The 21,941-nt window shown below is 34.6% G+C and overlaps 1 protein-coding gene across 15 annotated transcripts in view; it reads left to right on the plus strand.

Annotated features, from left to right (window-relative positions):
* Positions 1 to 21,941, plus strand: part of AGFG1 (ArfGAP with FG repeats 1) — a 78,707-nt gene that overhangs the window by 37,277 nt on the left and 19,489 nt on the right. For 9 of the 15 annotated variants that reach the window (XM_036074010.2, XM_036074000.2, XM_036074015.2 and 6 more), the window contains exons 3-8: positions 6,191 to 6,306; positions 9,776 to 9,938; positions 10,973 to 11,126; positions 18,709 to 18,828; positions 19,491 to 19,562; positions 20,915 to 21,124. In XM_036074010.2, coding sequence (XP_035929903.1) covers positions 6,191 to 6,306; positions 9,776 to 9,938; positions 10,973 to 11,126; positions 18,709 to 18,828; positions 19,491 to 19,562; positions 20,915 to 21,124 — 835 coding nt within the window. The remainder of the gene's footprint in view (positions 1 to 6,190; positions 6,307 to 9,775; positions 9,939 to 10,972; positions 11,127 to 18,708; positions 18,829 to 19,490; positions 19,563 to 20,914; positions 21,125 to 21,941) is intronic. The other 6 variants (XM_036074078.2, XM_078071406.1, XM_036074109.2 and 3 more) reach the window with 2 other exon arrangements.

A 21,941-nucleotide genomic window follows, 5' to 3' on the forward strand; every position in this document is an offset into this window, starting at 1 on the left:
ACATTTTTTAAAACCAAATTTTAAGATGGAATATACCATATATTCCTAAAAAGATACATACATGGAGAACCGTTTCTCTTGCGTAAGTCTTATGAATAGTGTCTTTGTTTCTCTAAGTATTATTAATTAATATATATCCTTTAGATAGGCTATCATGGAGAAATACCTTCCAGACTAGAAATATTAGCATAGTCATGCTAATGTAGGTTGGATGGGTATAGGAAATGTTAATAATGTACTTATTTTTCCAGTATTTAACTTGAGTCATGACATGTATTTGCGATATTTTTCTGATTTTGGATTTTTAGGGCAAATTAAGGCAAAAAACTGATTTTTCTTCTTTTTAGGGTAAAATAATATATTGATGATACATGGTATCTCTCTTGAGAGCTTCTAATGGTATTTCCTGTTTGTTAATATTTATTTCTGTTCAGTTTTTCTGTGTTCTTAGAGTGGATATTAGTTACTTGTTCGTGAATTTTTTATTTCTTTAAGTCTCTTATTACTTGTTTCTGTATTTTATGGGCAATATTATCAAATGCTGTAATTATGTCTTACATGGAGTCAATAATCCTCCATCTCTCCACTAAGGAGTGAAAAGACAAAAAAGTCTAGTTGGATGTGTATAGATTGGATTAATGAAAAAAGATTCTCTAATTCCAGAGCATCTTTCTGTCCTTTCCTTATTTTTTATCTTTTACCTAGAGGTTGCAAACAGGCTAGTCACAATGTTTATTCTTTGCATCCTCTTTGTGAAAATAAGAGTTTGTCAGAATAAAGGTAAATTCCCTCTCACACACATTTCTCTGTTTTGCTGTCCCATGAGGGGATCATAAAGCTGTAATCTCTGCCCTTAGCTATTTTCCTTCTCAAGCCTGGTGCAGCACTGTTTTCTTACCTTTCCTTTTTTATAGGAGTAATTGAGAATTAGTATGGATGTTTCCTATCTCTGGTGTCCGTAATTTAGTTTGTTAAATTGCTTGCACTGCATATATTTATTATCGTGGTTTGGGTGCTGTGCTGGAGAGCTTCCATCTGCCTTTCTAGCTTTGTTCTTTACCCTGCCCTGGCTCCAGGCAGCTGGTTTATCTGGATACACAGATGGGCTTTCTTGATTCCTGGCTTCCAGTTGGGTTTAGCTGATGGGGAACATTGTCAGCAGATTAAAGAAAGGAAAGAGGGAGAGGTTAAAATACTTACTTTCTTCTTCCCTGTGGGATTTCTTGTATCCTTTCTGCATCCTTCCATTGAAGATCAAACTCCTATTAAGTAGCCCTCTTCCTTTTAAGGTTACTGACATCTTCCTCTCTTCCTCCCTTCACTGCCGATGGGTAGGGTTGGGCCCTGCTCTTACTAATGCAGGGAACTATACTCATGTGATTTCCTTACAGCCTCTGTGCTTTGTAAATAGTCTATTAAACTTTTTTCAAATTTCCCAAATTGAGTATGCCACCTGTTTTCTGTGGCAACCCTGACTGATAAATTTGCTTTAAAATGTTTTAGGTTCTGTCAGTGACTGTTATGATTGCAATTCTAAAGTGGATTAGCACTAGAATAAGGAGAAAATTATCCTGACAATTTCATGGGTTTATTCTGTTGGCTGATATGTAATTTATTTTAAAATAAATGATGTGTGGTTTTGAGCATTATTGTTATGTTTATTGAACACACACTATGGCACAACCCATCTTTTTAAGCATTGTGGGGAATTCAAAAGTACACGAGACGCGTGCAGTAATTTGAATATGAGGCAGTTGGTAATGAATCTCATGTGAGAGGTACAAAGTGCTATAGAAGTTTGGAGGAGAAGGGGCACCTGGGTGGCTCAGTTGGTTAAGTGTCTGCCTTTAGCTCAGGTCATGATCTCAGGGTTCTGGGATTGAGTCCTGCATGGGGCTCCCTGCTCAGCGGGAGGTCTGCTTCTCCCTCACCCACTCCCCCTGCTTGTGTTTCCTCTCTCCCTGTGTCTGTCTCTGTCAAATAAATAAAATGTTTAAAAAAAAAATAAGTTTGGAGGAGGGAGATTATCAAGACAACTTTGCTTCTGTCTGTAGCAGGAAAGAAGGGAGACTCATAGTTTCCGGTGTTCCTGAGGAGACCTCTACTTCCCAGCCCTTGCTCACTTTACTATTCCATAACCCACCTCTGAAAGTAATAATAACTAATACTAGTTAAAGTTCACATATATGCCTGTTCCAGAGTAGAAAACTCCTATTAACTCATTTAACCCTTCCACCATCCCTGTGAAGCAGATTCTATTACTAAACCAAGTTGGAATTCAAATTCAGGCTGTCTGATTCCCTAGTCTAGGCTCTGAACTACCCTAGCCATCACATTATTCTATAATTAGAACTGATTATCCACCTCCCTCAAAGAGATTATCAAAACTAATTACATCATGAGTGCAGCTCTTTCAGGTGTTGGCTTTTCAGTCTCATTCTTGCTGCCCAGTGGTGTTTCTGGGCCCCCAGCCGCATGTTTCTTGTGCAAGTAGATTTTATCAACTGCTGTGGCTTCTTGTTGCAGTCATACCTGTGAGGCCCCTCATTCATTATCGATTTTAGCTCCTTACATAATGTCTTTTTTCTACTGGTGTTAATCATTTCTGCCAATCTCAGTATCTGCATGGATAATCCACATGATTATCATAATAATAGATAATTTGGCCGCCTGAATTCCTTGACCTCTTAACCTCCTATAATCTTGCATCTTATTTTAGACTTTTTATTTATCAATAACTGAATCACTTCTCAGAGTTCAGGTTCATACATCCTGTTCTCTGAGCACCCCCACTTCTTTCTTCCCAGCTCATTCCCTCTAATTTCTAACTCCCAGCAACTTTATTACAACCTGAACCTAACCTTCTTTGTTGTCTATCATCCTCATCATATCTTTGTTTTTCTCACTTTAGATTCCATGGTCTGTTATAACCACTCCTTTTTAACTTCTGTTGTATTTTACCTTGATTAAAGCCAACACTTGACTACTTTGTACCTAAATAACCAGATGAGGCTGGAGGGAAACATACAACTTTTATGACTGGTTTCATTTTAATACTCATGACCACAGGCCTCGGTACTGCTTACTGTATTAGTAATTCACTCAGGATTTTGAGCAATATAGAAAATAGTTGTTGTGGGGTAACATAGTCAGAAATAAGAACTGACCAATATCAAGGGGCTTTGATAGTGAGATAGCATGAATTTGTAGTGGACCAAAGCAGCCGGTTTTAATGGTTTTCCCAGTCAGCGAGCCGGAGCAGCACCGCAGCAGTTCAGAATTTTGAGTGGCAGGGCCTACAGGCTGCTAAGCCAGCTGTCTGTCAAGTTGACCATCAAGTACGGCATCTTTGCTTCGTATTACCATGATGAGTGCCAAGACAGGAATTTAATGATCTCTCTTCAGCCCATCTTCTTTTTATTTGTGTATTTGTTATTTATTCACTGTTTGTCGTTTAAAAAATTGTGTATGGTAGTTAATGGGGATTTTTGGAATGTAAAGACTAAATGTCATAAAGTGTCCTGAACTAATTGTGTCAGTTACAGTTAATAATTCTTTGGCCTTGGGCAAATGATTACCATGTCTCTTGTTTTCTCATTTGGGAATTTTTAAGATAGAAGAATTAGAAACTTCTAATCCCCCCTTTATAAATGTAATTGTAAAGCCACAGCATCTTTCAAAAATTACATTTTTGGAGAATCATTAGTCAGGTTTCTGACTAAGGAGAGTCCCATGTGGTTCCTTTTAAATTGTTAAATAGTTTTTGGAGAAACTGGCCCTCTACAGGGTTGATAGTATTTCAGGCAGTAAGTTGCATCACCATTTCTGGGTGTCTTCGCTTCTTGGGCTTTGCCACTGAAAATTTTTATAATGAGATTGTGCCTTAGCCAAAACTTGTGTGTGTCAGCTCTACTGCCTTAATGATGGTATAGTGTCTGTACTGCACCTGGAGTAGGAGGGAACCACAAGAAAAGTTGTCCTGAAACATGCTTGGGGCCAGAAAGAGGAGAAGGGTGAGTCCTTTTTCTGGTTCCTCTTTCTCCCTTACCCACTTCAGTGAGCAGGGGAGGATTGAGAGGTGTGCTGCTGCTTCTCATCCTGATTCCTCAAATCTTTGTCGGGCTTTTTGAAGCTAGATACTGTTCTTTTCACAGTGTAATAATTGGTTATTTTTTAAAACAATATAATTTTGGAAACTTGTGGACTAGTTTCTTATAGCTTTACTGAAGAATAAGTAATTACAATAACGTGCTTATTTAAACTATACAATTTTGATGAATTTTTATATATGTGAAACCATCACTATAGTGACAAGACAACATACATTTTCATTATCCCGAAGAGTTTTTTGTGCCCATTTGTAATGTATCTGCTGATCTGCCTTCTGTCATTATAGATACGTTTATATTTCCTAAAATATAAATGAATGGAATCATACAGTATGTACTTTAGAGGGGGGTCTGGCTTCTCAGTCAGCATAATTATCTTGAGGTTTATTCATGTAGTTTCCTGTATCAATAATTTATTCCTTTTAATTGCTGAATAGTATCCGACTTGGATACTCCAGAATAGATCATTCAACCTGTTGATGAACATTTTGGGTTGTTTCCACTTTGGAGTTATTATCTGTAAAGCTGCTGTGAACATTGTATACAAATCTGAGTGTGGACATGTGTTTTTTATTTTTGTTGGGTAAATACTTAGAAGTGGGGTGGCTGAGTCATCTGGTAGGTATATATTTAACTTTTAAGAAATCGTCAACAGTCTTCCAAAGTGGTTGTACCATTTTAACATTTTTGAGAGTTCCAATTGTTCCACATTGTTACCAACACATGATATGGTTAATCTTTTTATTTTTAGCCATCTAGTGGTATCTATGGGTTTCTATGTAGTGGAGTCTTGGTGTCGTTTTTATTTTCTGCATGACTGGTGATTTGGGGCTGCTTATTTGTGATGTATATGTCTTTAGTGAAGTGTCTGTTCAACTTCTCTGCCCACTCTTACAAGTTTTTTATAGTTGAGTTTTAGAAATTTTTAAATGTGTTTTGGATTTACGTTCTTTTAGGTTCTTAACACATTTTGCCAGTACTTTTTATCAGTTGGTGGCTTGCCTTTTCATTTTTTCTTTTAAGTTTTTTTGAAGAGCAAGAGTTGTAAATTTTGATACCACCTTATCAGTTTTTTCTTTATATTTCTCTGCTCTTTGTGTTCTGAGTTCTGCATCATTTCATTTCTGTAATTTTTCTAAAAAGTTAAATATCTTAGATTCTTACTTTTTAGCCATTAGGGGTAAGAAAGCTTAGGAGGTGATTATAAAGCTAGAGTTGTATCTGCCTTGTATTTTTGTTACTGTTATTATACTTTAAGCTCAAATTATTTATGATTCTAGTATTCTTTGTTTTTGTTTTTTTTTTTTAATTAATCTCTGCATCCAACATGGGATTTAACTCATGACCCTGAGGTCAAGAGTCACATGCTCTAGAGGCACCTTGGTGGCGTAGTCGGTTAAGCGTCTGACTCTTGGTTTCGGCTCATGTCGTGATCTCAGGGTCCTGGGATTGAGCCTTGTTTCTGGCTCCATGCTCAATGCAGAGTCTGCTTAAGACTCTTTTCTCCCTCTCCCTCTCCCTCTGCTGCTGCTGGCCCCCCCCCCCCCCCCCCCCGTTCATGCACAAGTGTGCGCGCTCTCTCTTTTTCAAATAAGTAAATAGATAAATCTTTTTTTAAAAGAAAGAATCACATGCTCTACTGACTAAAACCAGCCAGGCGCTGCTTTTTTGGTTGATTTTTAAATCTGTCAAAGATCCATGAAATTGCTGTTGGTCTAATTCCTCTGTTTTATGGGTGAAGGAACTGAGGTTTATAAAAGTATACGACTTAGTTCAGGGCTTACAGTTTATGGTCATTTCAAGACCAAAAAGTCCCAAATCCCCTCAAATCCCATTTCATTAATTGTTTCCCTGTAAGGTGTTATTTTTTATAATGCTGTTGCTAAGATTTTATTGCAGACTGGAATATATAAAATTTACTTCATTCGTTGCTTCTTCATTTTTCTTTGTGGTAAATATTCTCATTGAAAGGAGTGGTATTAAGTAGGTTAGCTTTTTGAAAGAATCCTAATTTTCCCTTAAAATTTCATTAAGTTAAGATGTTGAAATTAACACTTTTGTTTTTTTAATTCTTTCCAAAGGTCTGTAAACAGATTTGGCTAGGATTATTTGATGATAGATCTTCAGCAATTCCAGACTTCAGGGATCCACAAAAAGTGAAAGAGTTCCTACAAGAAAAGTATGAAAAGAAAAGATGGTGAGTGAATAGTTTGTATTTAGAGCAAAGGCTCCCAAACTCACATTAATTATGGGTAAGATTAATCTGAAAAGGAAGGAAGGAAGGAAATAGGTAGATAGGAAATAAGGAAATAGGTATGTAGGTAGATAGATCCTCATTATATTCTGGCATTTTATTGGATTTGGTTTCTAAAAGCCTTGACTTCTACTTAAGTCACCTGTGTTTAGCAGCAGCTTGTTCCTTAATCCCAGGCCTCCTACCCTTTTTTGGAAAGTTAGGGATCCTTCCTTCTAATCCTTCTGTAGTCCTATTAGCTTCTCAAGACATTCTAGTTTTATACAGCCTCTTTCTTTAAAATCGTCATTCGTTTAGCAAGTATTTGGCATCTTTTATATACTAAGCACTATGCTAAAGCTCTTGTGTAGTAATCCATCCACTTAATTGCATTTTGCAGTAAGTCTTTGATCGAAATATCCTCACTTCTCACCCAAGAAATCATTTTACTACCTGGTTAAGAAGGGAGCGTTTATGCTCCCCTGACTAAATCCATCAGATGTTAATTTTTAAAAAGAAGTTAAAACAGGTTGGACATATGGCTAGTAAAGCCCTTTAAAAAGCAGAGCAGGAAATACATCTATAAAACTATATTCAGCTACTCTGGAGTCGTCATTTTTAGCTATATGAACACAATTTAATTCAGTTTACTAAGACTCTTTATTCAGTGGTATATATTTCCTTCTTGGGGGGTTAAGAAAATTAAGGAGAGAGTCACAAATAGGGGGAATAGATAAGGAGGAAGTAAATGGTTTCTTGTTTTCCCGAGGAGCTGTATTTTAACCCTGGGGATCCTGAGGAGGGAGTACTTGCTGTGGGTCATGGGTGACATATCTCTACTTGTATTCAGTGAGCACAGTAGAAAGAAGTGGCTTTGATTTGTGTGCTCTACGAACTTTGGATTCTTACTGTTTTCTAGAAGAGACTACTTTTTGCAAGGCAAGATTAGTCACAGCCAGGGGCTACATTCAGCGGCACTAGATGCGTTCAATATGAAGGGAGATAAAAACATACTAGTACAATTTTAAAAGATTTTATTTATTTATTTGAGAGAGAGTGAGAGAGAGCATGAGAGCCAGGCGAGGGGCAGAGGGAGAAGCAGATTCCACACTGAGCAGGGAGTCTGATGCAGGGCTTGATCCCGGGACTCCGGGATCATGACCTGAGCTGAAGTTGGGCGCTTAACCGACTGAGCCATTCAGGCACCCCCATACTAGTAAAATTTTAGATGAAGAAAGAAGAAAATCTTTCAGGGTGGAGTAATAGTAAAAACATGGTGGCATAAATGATTCTCTTAAAATGGAGTGTAAAATTACCCTTCTATCATTTCAGCTCTTAATTTCCGAGATCTTGTATCCTGTAGTTAGACCTTTCTCCTTGCATAGCTATAGCCTAATTTTGATTTTCCCAACAGTTTTACCAGCTCAGAAAGTTAGTTTGAATAGAATTTAGCTGGGATTTCAGATGGTTTATTTTTCAACTAGCAAAAGAAAAGTGTGCATGAGTAAGACTTAATAGCTTTAAAACCATTGATTCCCTTCTTGCATTTATGATGGTAATAATTATAAAATTAGTAATTCAGACTATAACCCAAATAACTGTAAACCTCAAATAATTATAATTCATGTTACTTCCTGAGAAACAGGGTAGTAATGACAAGAATAATACAAATACACACTTGAACGGTGGGCACCTAGAGGGAGTGACCCACTGGCCACCCACAGTGGCCAGGCCCTGTGCATTTTAAACTCACACTTCTGCATCCCTGGGACATGTAATGAGAGAGCAGTGCAGTGGGTTTTTAACATGACATAAGCACTATCTAAATGCAGTCTCCCTAAAAATCCTCACTGTACTTAACACCTTGAGGTTATTGTTGTGTTAGATCTGAAGGGGTTTTGAAATTGTTAGATCAATTTTCAAACTCACTTCTATGCTACACAAGCCTAGCTTCTTTACTTTTAGTCAGATGAATATTTTGAACCAAATAGTATTACCTGGTTTTATCCTTTGATAAAACTTGATATCCTCAGTGAATATACCAGATTATGGGAAAGCATAACTTCCTGTTTCCATTTTCATATCACATCTGTTCCATTTACTGGGAAAGCAGTGTATTGTTTGTCATTATTATATAATTTGATAGGAGCTAACACTTAGTAGCTAATATACCTATACCAGGAACTGTTCTAAGTATTTACAAATGTTAACTCAGTTATACCTCCTAGCAACTATATCTCCATTTTATAGATGAAAAATTGGAGGCACAAAGGGTGAAGTAGTTTGCCCTAGGTTTCATAGCTATTGAGTGGTAGAGCTGGGATTTGAACTCTGTCTCTAGAATATGTAGGTGCTCTTAACCACTGTGTTTTCCTACTCCCCCATGTGATACGGGGGGTGGGGGTGGAGAGAAGGGTAGAGGGGGACAAAACCTAGAAATAGAACTAAAGCTCTCGCGTGATCCCAGCCCTAGAGATTAGCATTGGCAGTGTTTGGGCATTATGTTCTTACTGCCTCTCTTTCCTTTCTTTACTCTCTTCCTCCTGTAAATCTTGTACTTACATGACTGAGATCAAACCTGAAAGACCTGTAGTCTTAGGGATATCTTTCCGTGTTAGAACAAGAGTAGCTATGTAGCATTCTGTTATACAAATGTTAACATATAACCTCTTTAAGTATTTTTCTCCTGATGAATGTTTGATATGTAGCTAATTTTTTGAAATTATAAAGAGAGCTGTGATAACATGCATGCCCATGTATCTGTGTTACTTACCAATTAATCCCAAAGGAGAAGTTTCTGGAAGTTGTACTTCTGGGACACAGAGCATACCTATTTATAATATTTCAGTAGGAAATAACAAAATTTATAAAATTTTGCTTGGAGTAAATGTGAAATTTTAATTTGCATTTTTATGAGGTTACAAGTGTTTTCATTTCTATGTCTCCATTTGTGAATTGTTTCTGCTTATTTAAAAATTGCATTGTTGATCTTATTCTCCTAGATTTGTAATATACTTTTATATTTTAGACTGTTAACTGTAATATAATAAATATTTTCCCATTCTTCCGCTCTCTTCCCAAATGTTATTTATGATCTTATGATAGTTTAGTTTTTAAAAAATTAGTTTTAACTGTTCATCATGATGCTTAACTATAGGTCCTCTTTTGCTAAAAAAAAAAAAAAAAATTTATTTTATTTTCTTAGAAAAATTGTAAGTAAATAATTGAAACAAGTTTTGTGGTTAGTCTTTATTACCCTTTCTGAGTATTTCAATTAAGTGCAGTCTTAAGCTATCAATTCTAAGAGGGTTTTGAAATAAGATTAATGTTGAAGTAGTCTCGTAAAAAAATGAGAATTAAGTTTATCATTTTTAAGCATAGTATTCCCTACATTTTTCTTAGGTAACTGCCTGCTTAATTTTTCATGTTTTAGGTATGTCCCTCCAGAACAAGCCAAAGTGGTGGCATCAGTTCATGCATCTATTTCAGGGTCCTCTGCCAGTAGCACAAGCAGCACACCTGAGGTCAAACCACTGAAGTCTCTCCTAGGAGATTCAGCACCAGCACTGCACTTAAATAAGGGCACACCTAGTCAGGTGAGTAGTCTGAAGGCTTTGTAGAGGCTTCTACTTCAGGAGGATAGTGAGCATCATGAATTTGACAGTTCTTTAAGACAATAGCATAAACCTATATGCCAACAGCATTCTGTCCTGAAGGTTTATAATACATTAAAAGAATCTTGGTTAAGTGGTTGGGAGGTGCATATTTTTGTTCTCTTTTGCTATGCAAATTAGTTTCTTCGAATGCTCCACAGGTTTGTAAAGGTATACAGGAATGTTGTTAATAGCTAGCTGTCATATAACTTACATTTAGTAAAACCTGACTGTATGGGGACCATCAGAGTTAGAGCAGTATAGTCTCTGTGATGGACTTTTACAAGAAGGAATTTCTTAAGCAGTAGAATTTTCTCCCTGCCTGGTTGTGAAGCATGTTTATCATCGAAATACAGGTGGCTTTGCATTACATACCTTATTTTAAAAAACTAAACAGACTGAAGTCTTTTCATAACTTGGTAAAAAAGTTAGTGTTTCTGCACTTTATTACAATTGACTGAGCTGTGACAAATTTTTTCCTGTCTGGCTTTACAACGTCTGCCCTACACAAGAATGGTTCTGAGGCAGAGTACTACTTGAATGAAAGCCTACCCTTTTTAATAATGCGCACTCGGGCATCTGGATAAAATTACTCAGTTTTCACAAGAGGTTTGAGTCAAAAATAAAGAGAAGGGTTAAGTCAGTATGTTGTACTCTTCCCATCATGTAAAGGATGTGTTTTGTGAAAGTCTTATCATTGCTCTCTTAGCAGTAAGTCTGCCTTGTGTTAGAAGGTGTAACAACTGTTGTAATACAGTATTTTTTTGCCTTTGCCTTTGTACTTAGAATTGAGAGATAATTTGGAAATAGATGTTGAAAATTTGTGCTTTTCAAAAAATCGCAAAGTATTCAAAACTACAAATAAAAGATTATGTAATCTTTAAAACTATGTTTTAAACTTGGTGGATTGGAAATAGTATTAGAAAAATGTAGCACATCTGACCAGAAGCTCTTTATAGTTAATATGTGGTTTATAGTCTCCAGTTGTAGGTCGCTCTCAAGGGCAGCAGCAGGAAAAGAAGCAGTTTGACCTTTTAAGTGATCTTGGCTCAGACATCTTTGCTGCTCCAGCACCTCAGTCAACAGCTACAGCCAATTTTGCTAACTTTGCACATTTCAACAGTCACGCAGGTACGTGTGTTTTTCCCAACAGCTTTTTGCCAGACGCATATATATAGCACTGAGAAACATCCATTCTTTTTAAAACTTAAATATCAGTAAATGTGTTCTATTGAGGGGTGGGCCCTCATAGCTGTTGACGTGTAATACGTAGCCATGTAACCCTGGTGCTTTTTTAATCACAGAAGAGATTATACTTAATGTCAGATACTGACATGACCTCTTTCCAAAGAAAAATGGGGAAAGATTTTTTAATGTATTTTTTCACCCTTTTAATATGGAAAATTGCAAATATTCAGAAGTGACCAGATAATAGAACCGTTGCGTACTCATTGCTTATGCCTAATCTGGTTTCATTTGTCATTCTATTCCTTACATTGCTCCTCTTAATTATTTTGAAGCAATTTTAGATATATTTGTTTATCCCTAAATATTTTATATGTATCTATAAAACAGAAGAACTTTGTTAAACATAACCACAGTAGTGTTATCATTCCCTAACTAATAATAATAATAATAATTATAACAATAATTATTATTATTTATTAGTCACTATTCAAATTTTCCATTCCAGTTCAGACAAACACATACAGAGTTTATTCAAATAAGGTGTACACACTGCACTTGGGAGATATATCACATAGTCTGTGGGTTCTTCCTCCATCTCTATTTTCTCCTCTTTGTTGAAGAAATCAGGTTATTTGTCCTGTAGAGTATGTAGTTGATTTTACTCTGAATTTGTTGATTGCACCACTGTGGGGTCCCTTGACAGGTTCCTCTCTCTGTGCTCTGTACATTGATAGTTGGTTCTAGATACATGATCTGTTACAGGTTATTCTTTTGGCGGGGTGCAGACCTGCTACTTACAGTTTAAGAGGCACGTATTATTGATGGTTTCTGTTTTTGTAATGTGAGCTGTTGATGCTCCGTGCCTGGGTCCATTATGCAAAATGTTGATATTCTAAATTTATCATTCCTTCATTTATGAGCTGAAATATTTCTTCAAAAATCTTCGGTTATCCAATGGTATAATTTGTGTAGGAAAGTTAATATATGACTGATTCTGACCAGTCACATATCAGAATGAGTTGAAACCCCACCATATTTTAATGATCTGTTTTTTGTTTCATATCATTATGGATTCATAGATTTAACATTTGCTACGTCTCAAATCTGTTGTCATTATTATCTTTATTGATGTTCATATTATCCCATCTTTAGAGTAGCAGTATCTTCAGGTTGGCTGTAAAAGATATGACTTCTTTTTTTATTCCCAGACTTACCATGTTTGTTACAAAGAGTTAAATGTACTTCACCAGAAATTAGAAATTATGGAGTTTTGTTTTGTAAATGAATATATAAACCTTGCAGTTACCTAAGTAATATTTAAAAATTGATTATTAAAGTATAGATGAAGTCATTTGTGCCTTTCTAATTGTAATAGTAAATAATTATAATGGACAGTGAAATGGCATAATGTGGTGAGAAGAAATAGGCTTTGGAGTGAGAATGGAGTCAGTCTTTAGAGTTGTTTCTTTATGCTTCCTTCTACTTTTTTTAATAAGGTCTGAAACAAATAATACATTATATGTTAAAAAAAAGAAGATAGTAGGAAGGGAAAAATGAAGGGGGGAAAATCAGAGGGGGAGACGAACCATGAGAGACTATGGACTCTGAGAAACAAACTGAGTGTTCTAGAGGGGAGGGGGGTGGGAGGATGGGTTAACCCGGTGATGGGTATTAAAGAGGGCACGTACTGAATGGAGCACTGGGTGTTATACGCAAACAATGAATCATGGAACACTACATCCAAAACTAATGATGTAATGTATGGTGATTAACAAAGCATAATAAAATTAAAAAAAAAAAAGAAAAATAAGGTCCGATGTAAACGGTCTGAAAGCCTACATTGTATGTATCAGAGATATGTGTGAAATAATCTTTTGGATGCCAGTAAGCTTTGATGTGTATGTAACAGAAAATTTACCTGTCTGCATTTGTGAATGGTTGAGTAAGCATCAAACCGAATGTGGAGCACTAAAATTAAGAATTGATTTAGTCATTTTGTAGCCCTTTTATTTGATTATTTGAAACTTTGCTTTATATTTTTGCATGACTGTATGGGGTATTAGCTAATGTTTTTTATTGTTTCTTTGTCACTGATTTTCATAACTTTATATAATCAGGAAAAATTCACGACTATCTTTCTAAAACTTGTATTTCACTATTTTGTGAGCATAGCAGAAACTAGCACTTACAGAATTGATTTCCTGTTTGTATTTTAGAACTTATTTTACCTTCTTTTACTCACCTGTGAGATTGTGATACTGTTCGTCTTTTTAATTTGATGACCTGGCTTATATAGTTGGATAATAATGGTATAAAGTGTAACATATATACATATATATATATATACACACACACGTACACACCCAAAATGTACTGTTTAAGATAGTTTGAAAAATTATGGAAAAGCTGCTCTTCAGCCACATTTCTTTCTAGCAAGCATTAAAGGAACTTTTTCTTTTAAATATTAATGAGAAAAAAATAAATATTAATGAAAGGATTTTCTAAGGGCCTGCTACAGGAGGAAATTATGGTGTGACTTACATAAGTTTGTGTGTGTGTTTGCTTTAAAAAGGGATCCTAGGATGAAGAAGATCTCTTTTTCAGCAAAGATTGTACTGAGAAGGGTAAGAAGTCAGGAAGCTTAAGATGTTGGGGCTGTGATAGGTTTCCCTTCTGTGTTAGCTGTGCAGCGAAAAGCCCAGGAAACCAGGAGAGACTTTTTCCCCTTCACCCTCCAAATGGGTAGCCAGTCTCCTGTGACCAAAGAGGAGCCCCAGCTCTCTGTTGCCCCCTGTTGCTTTTGAATGCTGGCAAAAGGAGTTGAAGAATCAAAGAATATAGAGTAAGCCTTCTGTAATTCATGGATAGTTTGCATTTATCTCAGTTTTACACTTACTGATACATAATTTGAAGTGACTGGTAACTACCAAGCTCTTTTGTAAATTTGCAACTTATTTCATGTTTCCCTTATGTTTTTGTCTTTAAATGCAATTTGTGAATATTCACCGTTCAGGGAATTAATGCTATATTCTTCCAGGTAGCCTTGTTAGCCAGAAATAGTTACACAGGTCATTGCAGCTCTACAAGCTGCTTGGTACCATGATTTTACTCATAGCATCAGTAACTCCTTTAAAATGCTCTTTGAAAATAATAGCCATTTTTTTAATTGTAGAATATGTTAAAGAAAAAAGGAAAGAAATGAAACCTGTAATTTTATCAGATTGTTAGAAGATTGTAGATCTTAACTATTTTGTCTCTTTTCCACATGTGATGGAAATGGTAGGAAAGATGGGTCTGTGAGGATATAGTTTAATAACCATGTCAGTTGGGTCAGGTTGCCTAAGAGGAGTAGTTTTTTAGCCTAAAGTTCTTATTTACAAATGCACACTCAAATCACCTTTTTTTAAAAAAAAAAAACTCCATTTGATTCCAGAATAAAATATATACACATGCTACAAGAAGAAGCTAATAAAATTATTCATTTATTTCCTCTTTTTCCATTCTGTCTTTTCCCCTAGCCTTTACAAGAACCCTGAATCTTTATTTTTCCATGTATGGCCCACAAATATAAAGTCATTGATAGCTGAGTTGGCACCCTGAAATTTTCATGTGTTTTTTTTTAAGGTTTTTTTTTTTTTTTTAAGATTTGTTTATTAGAGAGAGAGAGAGGGCATGTGAGCGAGCATGCATGCAGCAGGTGGAGGGGGGCAGGGAGAGCATCCTCAAGCAGAGTCTCCCAAGAGATCATGACCTGAGCCAAAACCTAAGAGTTGGATGCCCAACCAACTGAGTTACCCAGGCACCTCTTAAAAAACCTTTTAAGGTGAAAATTTTCTCATGTACAGATTGATATGACGGAACTTTTAATAGCAAATGATAATTACTCCGATATGCCAATCTAGTTAGCATTATTTTATAGGGAAACCTGTTATGTTTTCAGATAATTTAATGGCTTAAAAGCCAAACGTCTTCACCCTTCCTCTGAACATCCTGGCTGACGTGGTATGTGAGCATGTGTATCAGTGGTGGGATTATTGCTGTGTTCAGGAAAAGTCATCTTCTACAGAGGTACTTACTCAGTTAGAAACATAATTAACCTACAGAATTTAATAGTTAACTTTGCTTGGTTGGTAGTAAACCTATCACAAACCTATGAACTATAAACGGTCATTGATTTTTGTCACACCTTGTACTAGGGATGGATGTTAAACTTCATTGTCTTGCCACCCAGTTAACACAAGTGAGTAATATAATGCATTGTGGAAGGAACCACATGCAAAGGGGGATGTTCTAATCCCCTGTTGACACATGGACATACAGGCTCAGGACTACCAGATAACACTGATTTTCTTTTAAGAGAAGCAAGAAAGCTTGTTTATTTAATGTGCGGTGTTCTAAGTGTTGGGGTTGATGAAAAAGAATTTAAATATGTAGGTGAAACAAATTCAGCTGAATTTGATGAAGGCAGTCAGTTTCTGTCTCTGGTCTCTATGTTTATCTTCCTTTCTCATAAGTACCCTATCTCACTGGAGAGGAAAGACAATTCTCAGCGAGATTTAGGCTCATTAACTTTAGTGCCTTAAAGTCTTAAACTGAGATTACTTCTTTGTGCTTTTTGAGATAAGATTATATTTAAAAAGCATCTTTACTGTTTTGTTACATTCTGTTCAGTTTATATTTCTTTGTATAGAGATTGCTTGAGGTTCCAGATTAGTAATTTTTGTTATTATTGAATTTATTAGTGTTTAATTTCCAGAATTGTGGTTTCTAAAATGTCATTCGACAGTACTTATCAATTTTAAAAGTTACTATAACCATTTGTTGAAGACACTGAGTAGATACAATGTCTCCATATAAAAACTGAAAGAAGTATTACAAAGTCCTGCTTTGCTATAATGAATAGATACTTGATTAACGTGTTTGGTGCTCCAGTTGGAAAACACCAGTGTTTACAAATGTGATAAAATAGACTTGACTAACAAAATGGATTGTTGAACTGATTTGTTTCCTGATGATGTTTGAAACATGTTAAAATATATATTTTCCCTATAATGGTCTAAATGTAAGTTAAATATAGAGTATGTATTATTATAGACTACATATTCACATATATTCGAGGTTATAAGTGATAAACCAGCTTAGGGACCTAATTCCTTTTTCTCCAATGTATAGACGCATTTCATTTATTCACAGATGTACAGGTAAATTGTTCAGGAAACTTAGAACTTGTCTTTTGAAATATAACCCACTCTAAATTTGAGAACTTCCTATACCATATTCTTTTATGCTTTTGGTTGATATATTATCTATATGTTAAATATTCGACTTCTTTTGTCTTTTAGTAGAATTTTCCTCTTCTGGGCCTAGTATTCCACAGTTCTTAAAAATTTATTCCTGTTGTCTTATAAGTTATAGAGTCATACTGCTGGATTTGCAAGTACAGGTCATTTAGTGAATCCTTTTGTTTTGCTAGTGAAAAAACTGGTAGAGCCTGAGCAATTGAGGGACTTGTCCAAGGCTGTACAGTTTTTATGTTAGGATGGAATTCTCTGATTATTTTGGATTCCCTTTTCACAAACTTATTTGATTATACTAAATGGTAACTGGGTTTAAACTTATATTTATTATTTAAACTTGTGTCGATATTTCTTTCAAAATATTTTTCAATATATTGATCCTTTAATTATTTATTAGTATATCTTTCATTGTGTTTATTTTTGGGAAAGTAAAATCTCAGCTGATAAATTGAATCTTATTATGTTAATTAGAAATAATAACAAAAGATTTCAGAGTGTCCAGAAAATACAAAATTTATTTTGTTACATGATAAGCAGCCTTTTAATTTAGATACCTCTGTGTAATGTTTGAGAGCTTGGACAAATGTGTTTAGAAAAGGTGTTCAAGAACAAAGTATGAGCAGTGATACGTATATATAGCATAGCATTTCCACCTCTCAGAAGTGCTGGATGTGAGGACGTAGGAAGGGAAGTGGCTTAGGTGTCTAGTAAAAGGAGGTCTACTTTAGGTGCATTTCCCCCTGCTGCACTCATACCCTTTCAGATAGACACAAAAGAGTAATTACATAAAATGCTATAAGTTTTCCTGATTATCTTCCTAGAATAATATTTTACTTTGTTAGTAGAAAATTTCTTGTTTAGTAACTTTTTTTGGTTTGTATAAATTAGAATACATATTTATTGCAAAAGCTTAGTAAACTTAAGCAAAGGAGAAAATGATACCAATCTGAAAACTCACTACTTTTGTTAACGAAAATGCAGATTTTCTGTGCCCGTGATACGATGCTAACAAAATTGGCAAATGAAAATGTATTTGGAATTTATTAACCTGTTTATCTTATTTACTTTGTCATAAGCATTTTTGAATAGGACTACGTATTCTATGTGTTTTTTTTTTTTTAAATGGCTGCCTTATATTTCTTTGTATGATGTTTCATAATATATTTAAGTGATCCCTCATTACTGGCCATTTGAGTTTTTTAATTTTTTTCATTATTATAAAACACATGTTGTTTAGTTGTTAGATGTAGCCATATTCATTTACAAGATTATTCCTTTATGAAAACTTCCTTGAAGTGAAATTGCCTGCAAAGGATTTAAAGTGGCTGACCTTTACTATGTTGATGGCATTTAACCTTTATCTTTTGGGCATGCTTTTCATTCTTCCCACTTAGCATTCCCTCTCCTGCATACCAACCACTTCTCATCATATTCTCTATAAAAAGTTTATTCAGCATCCGTTTTAGCCTTTAAAAAAAAGTCTTTTGAATTATTTTACTTAGCTACATATTTTAAGTTTAGAGAAGCCTAAAAATTTGCTCTTATGTTGATGATCTGTGGGAAAAAAGCAGTTGGTCTTTTTCACTGAGTCTGAAGTACACTAATGTTATAAATTTTACTGTTTTCATCATTCCTCAAATTTTAGTATGTGTGAAGAATGGCAGGCTTCTAAACAGAATGTGGATATCTTTGATTTATTTGACAATCATGTCGTTGTTAAACATTCAGTTTTTTCATTTTTATATGCCATGGTGTAAAATAGTTGTAAACTTAGAAAAAAGCCAAAAAGAATATTTAACCTTCTTTGTATCATTATTTGAGATTCACATAGCTGATGAATCACTTACTACCATTTTAAATCTGAATTTTCCAGAATGTAATCTATATCCTGCATCTCTGTTTGCTTTACTGTAACTCATGTATTTAATGCTCTTAGAGTGTCCTTTAATAGAATCACTTTTACTGTACTATTCCTGAGGTTATTCAAAGGGTACTGTGTACACATTTATCATTATACAAAGTGTTTTGGGGGAAATTTTTGGATACTTTTTAATGAATTGCTTGAAACTGGGTTAAATAAACACTGGTAGGATTTAAGATTTGATTTCTAAATGAATTCTCTTTAAAGTGAGTTGTGAGACAGAAACTTTTCATAAAATTTCATTTGTCATATTTTTCATTTATAATTTTCATATTCATTAACATATATTGTTCCTTACCATTTACAGCTCAGAATTCTGCAAATGCAGATTTTGCAAACTTTGATGCATTTGGACAGTCTAGTGGTTCGAGTAATTTTGGAGGTTTCCCCACAGCGAGTCACTCTCCTTTTCAGCCCCAAACTACAGGTAGAGCTTCTCCAGCATTATGCTTTAATGTTTACTTTGAAACACAAAACTCTCTAGATATAGTTTGAAAAATTATTCTAAACTTAAATTCTATAATTATTTGATTTTCAAATAGTTCTATCCTTATAAAGCTCTGGGGAAACCTGAAATCTTTTTTTCTATGTTCATCTGGGGTTTTTTTTGTTTTTTTTTTTAACTTTCTGGTGTGTTGTCTAATTCACAGTGCCTATTCTCTTCCTTTTCCTGCATATGAATCTTCCTTAAATTTCTTTACACACAGGAGCATTACAGTGCTAAAAATTTGTTAAATTCACAGAGCACATTGAATAAAGGAAGCTGATGGATCGCTTCCATACAAATAAAAGTAATTTTCAGGGCAGCAAGCTTGAGAAGATAAATACTGGTAGTCAAAAGGAGATCATTGAACAGTCACTCTAATCGGACTGGAAATAGTTTTCTGTGCAGGAATCGGTCTTTAAGCATTGAGTACTCTTCCATAAACTGTATTGTTTTCAGAATCTCATTGAACCCTCCTTTAGATCTTTGGCTGATTATTTTTCTTTCAACTTTTAACTCTGTGTATTGTCTTAAAGACTTTTCTTTCAATTTTCTTTTTTTTTCTTCTTTAAATTCCATCATTTACATAATTTCTGGCTGTCCAGCATTTAGAATGCTTTCATCTAGCTGCAGTTTTGGTGAATTTACTTCAGCTTTTCCTCTCCAGGCTTCCAACAGTAAGTTCTGTTGTCAAGTAGGCATCTTTTACTAATTTGTACGTTTTATGTCGTTTCATGGATTTTTCAATTATAGAATGTTACTCATCTCTTAATGATAATCATTCTGAAATTCTCACTTTTATTCTCTCTTCACTATTACTAAACTCAGATTTAGAGAACACAGTGGTATACAATAAAAGAGTTGATTTAATAATTTAGTTTTTAATAATTTGAAGTAAATTTCATCATACAAATTTTGAAAGCTTAGTATTACATATTTTGTTCACCAGCTACTTGTAACAGATCACAGTGTTAAATACCAACACACCTTACTTAGTTTTGATTGAAAACAACTGGAGTTTAATTCCTGAAAGAAATTTTATCAGTATAAATTTTACAATGTCTGTAATACTAATTGATGGTAAAGTGTTTGTGTTCTCTTTTTTAAAATAGGGCTGTATCTTTCTGTTTTTTAAAATATCTGTAATTGTGCTTTGCTATCATTTAATATATAGGTATATGTATATACTATTTTGATTGCTGAAACTAATATGTAGGTGTAAAGAGCTAATACCAACAGTGTAGCATCAAAAGCATAGAAAGAAATAGTCTGGCTTTAGTCTTTTGATAGTACTTCAGGGAAGTTTCTAGAGTATAGAACAGTCTTTAAAATCTTAGCAGAATTAGTGACCATTAGGTGAATTGTGATCTATAAATTAAAAAATTGGTATGATATTTAGATTATACATTGTGTACTATAATTTTTATTCCTTAAACTATATAATAGGGCATGATTTTACTGAGGACAATCATGATATTATATGTACATTAAATTATTATGTGGAATTAAATATTAGCTCTTTAAGTAAAATAAGCCTAAAGCTCAAAGACCACTTTTTAAGATATTGTGGCTCAAAATAGTACATCTTAAACATTTTAAATCTCTACCCTGGGATTTGTTTCAACCATGTCTCTTTTGGAGCTACAAGAGCTTATAGTATACTTTGCGTCTTGCTTATGGAGTCCATTTAGGGAGAACTAGTAAAAGGTGATAGTATATAGATAGCTGAATAGTTTGTAAAATAACTGAGTCTCAAACCCGGTAGCAAGGTGTTACTCTTCTGTGAATTATAGTCTTTACTTGAGGGTAGATAATTACACATAGTAACTTGTTACCCTGCATGTTGCCAGGGCCTTTGAAAATGTAGTTTCTCAAATTATAAAAAGTCCTGTGTAGATGATTAAAATTAAATGCCTTTTGCCAGTAGAATTGCTTATAGAACACTTAATTAAGAAAGAAATCATATAATCTATCAAAGGATTTTAGGAGAAGTCTAGAAATTTCAAGTGTTTTGTTTATTCTGTTACAGGTGGAAGTGCTGGATCAGTAAATGCTAATTTTGCTCATTTTGATAACTTCCCCAAATCCTCCAGTGCTGATTTTGGAACCTTCAATACTTCCCAGAGTCATCAAACAGCATCAGCTATTAGTAAAGTTTCAACGAACAAAGCTGGTCTACAGACTACAGACAAATATGCAGCACTTGCTAATTTAGACAATATCTTCAGTGCTGGGCAAGGTATTAAACTTTAAACAAAATAAATACAAATTTGTATATTAAACAGTCCTCTAGATTTGGTTGCATTTATTACAATTTAAGGTCGTTATGCTTTTCATAGTTGTGAAGAAATTTTCTCTATACTAAAGGTTCATGACTATTTCCCATATTTTGAATGTGAAATAATCCAATAATAGGCCTTTTGGAAGGCCTAGAAACTATTTGTAGACTTCTAATTTTAAAAGAAAGTAATTGACAAAATTGAATTTTGTCTTAGAAAGCATGCTTCACTGTTGGAAGGCCATAGAGGGCCAACATATCCTATTAATAGTGCTGATTGGAGGGTTATATGGTGGTTTTTGTAATATATTCGTTTTGAACTATTTTTACTATTACTATGTTGGTATTTTAAAAAAACCAAACCCATTATTTTTACAGTGTATTTTTATACCTGGTTTTGATCTTAAGCCCCAGTATTTTGCCTCTCAAAATGCATAGTGTGGTTGAGAACAGCAGAGGTCTGTGTTTGGACTGGAGTCTGCATCCTGATCTCTGACCGTGCTTTCTCAGCTCCAAAATGCGGGTAGTAATAGCATTGAACTCATATGTGTTACTGTATCTCAGTCATTTAGAACAGCGCCTGGCACATGATAAGTGCTGTGTAAATGTCTCCTCTTAATACTGTCTCTAATTTTTTCATGGACAGCCCTGGCAAAACGATACTGTTAATGGGTTCACATTGGGTCTAGCATTTTATAAACTTGTATGTTCACTTGAATGAGAATCACCTGTTCTGGAGACGTTAATGTAGCACTTTGAGAATATGTTCTTTATACAT

The sequence above is a fragment of the Halichoerus grypus genome, chromosome 4 (assembly GCF_964656455.1).
Source record: "Halichoerus grypus chromosome 4, mHalGry1.hap1.1, whole genome shotgun sequence".
Lineage (NCBI taxonomy): Eukaryota > Metazoa > Chordata > Mammalia > Carnivora > Phocidae > Halichoerus > Halichoerus grypus.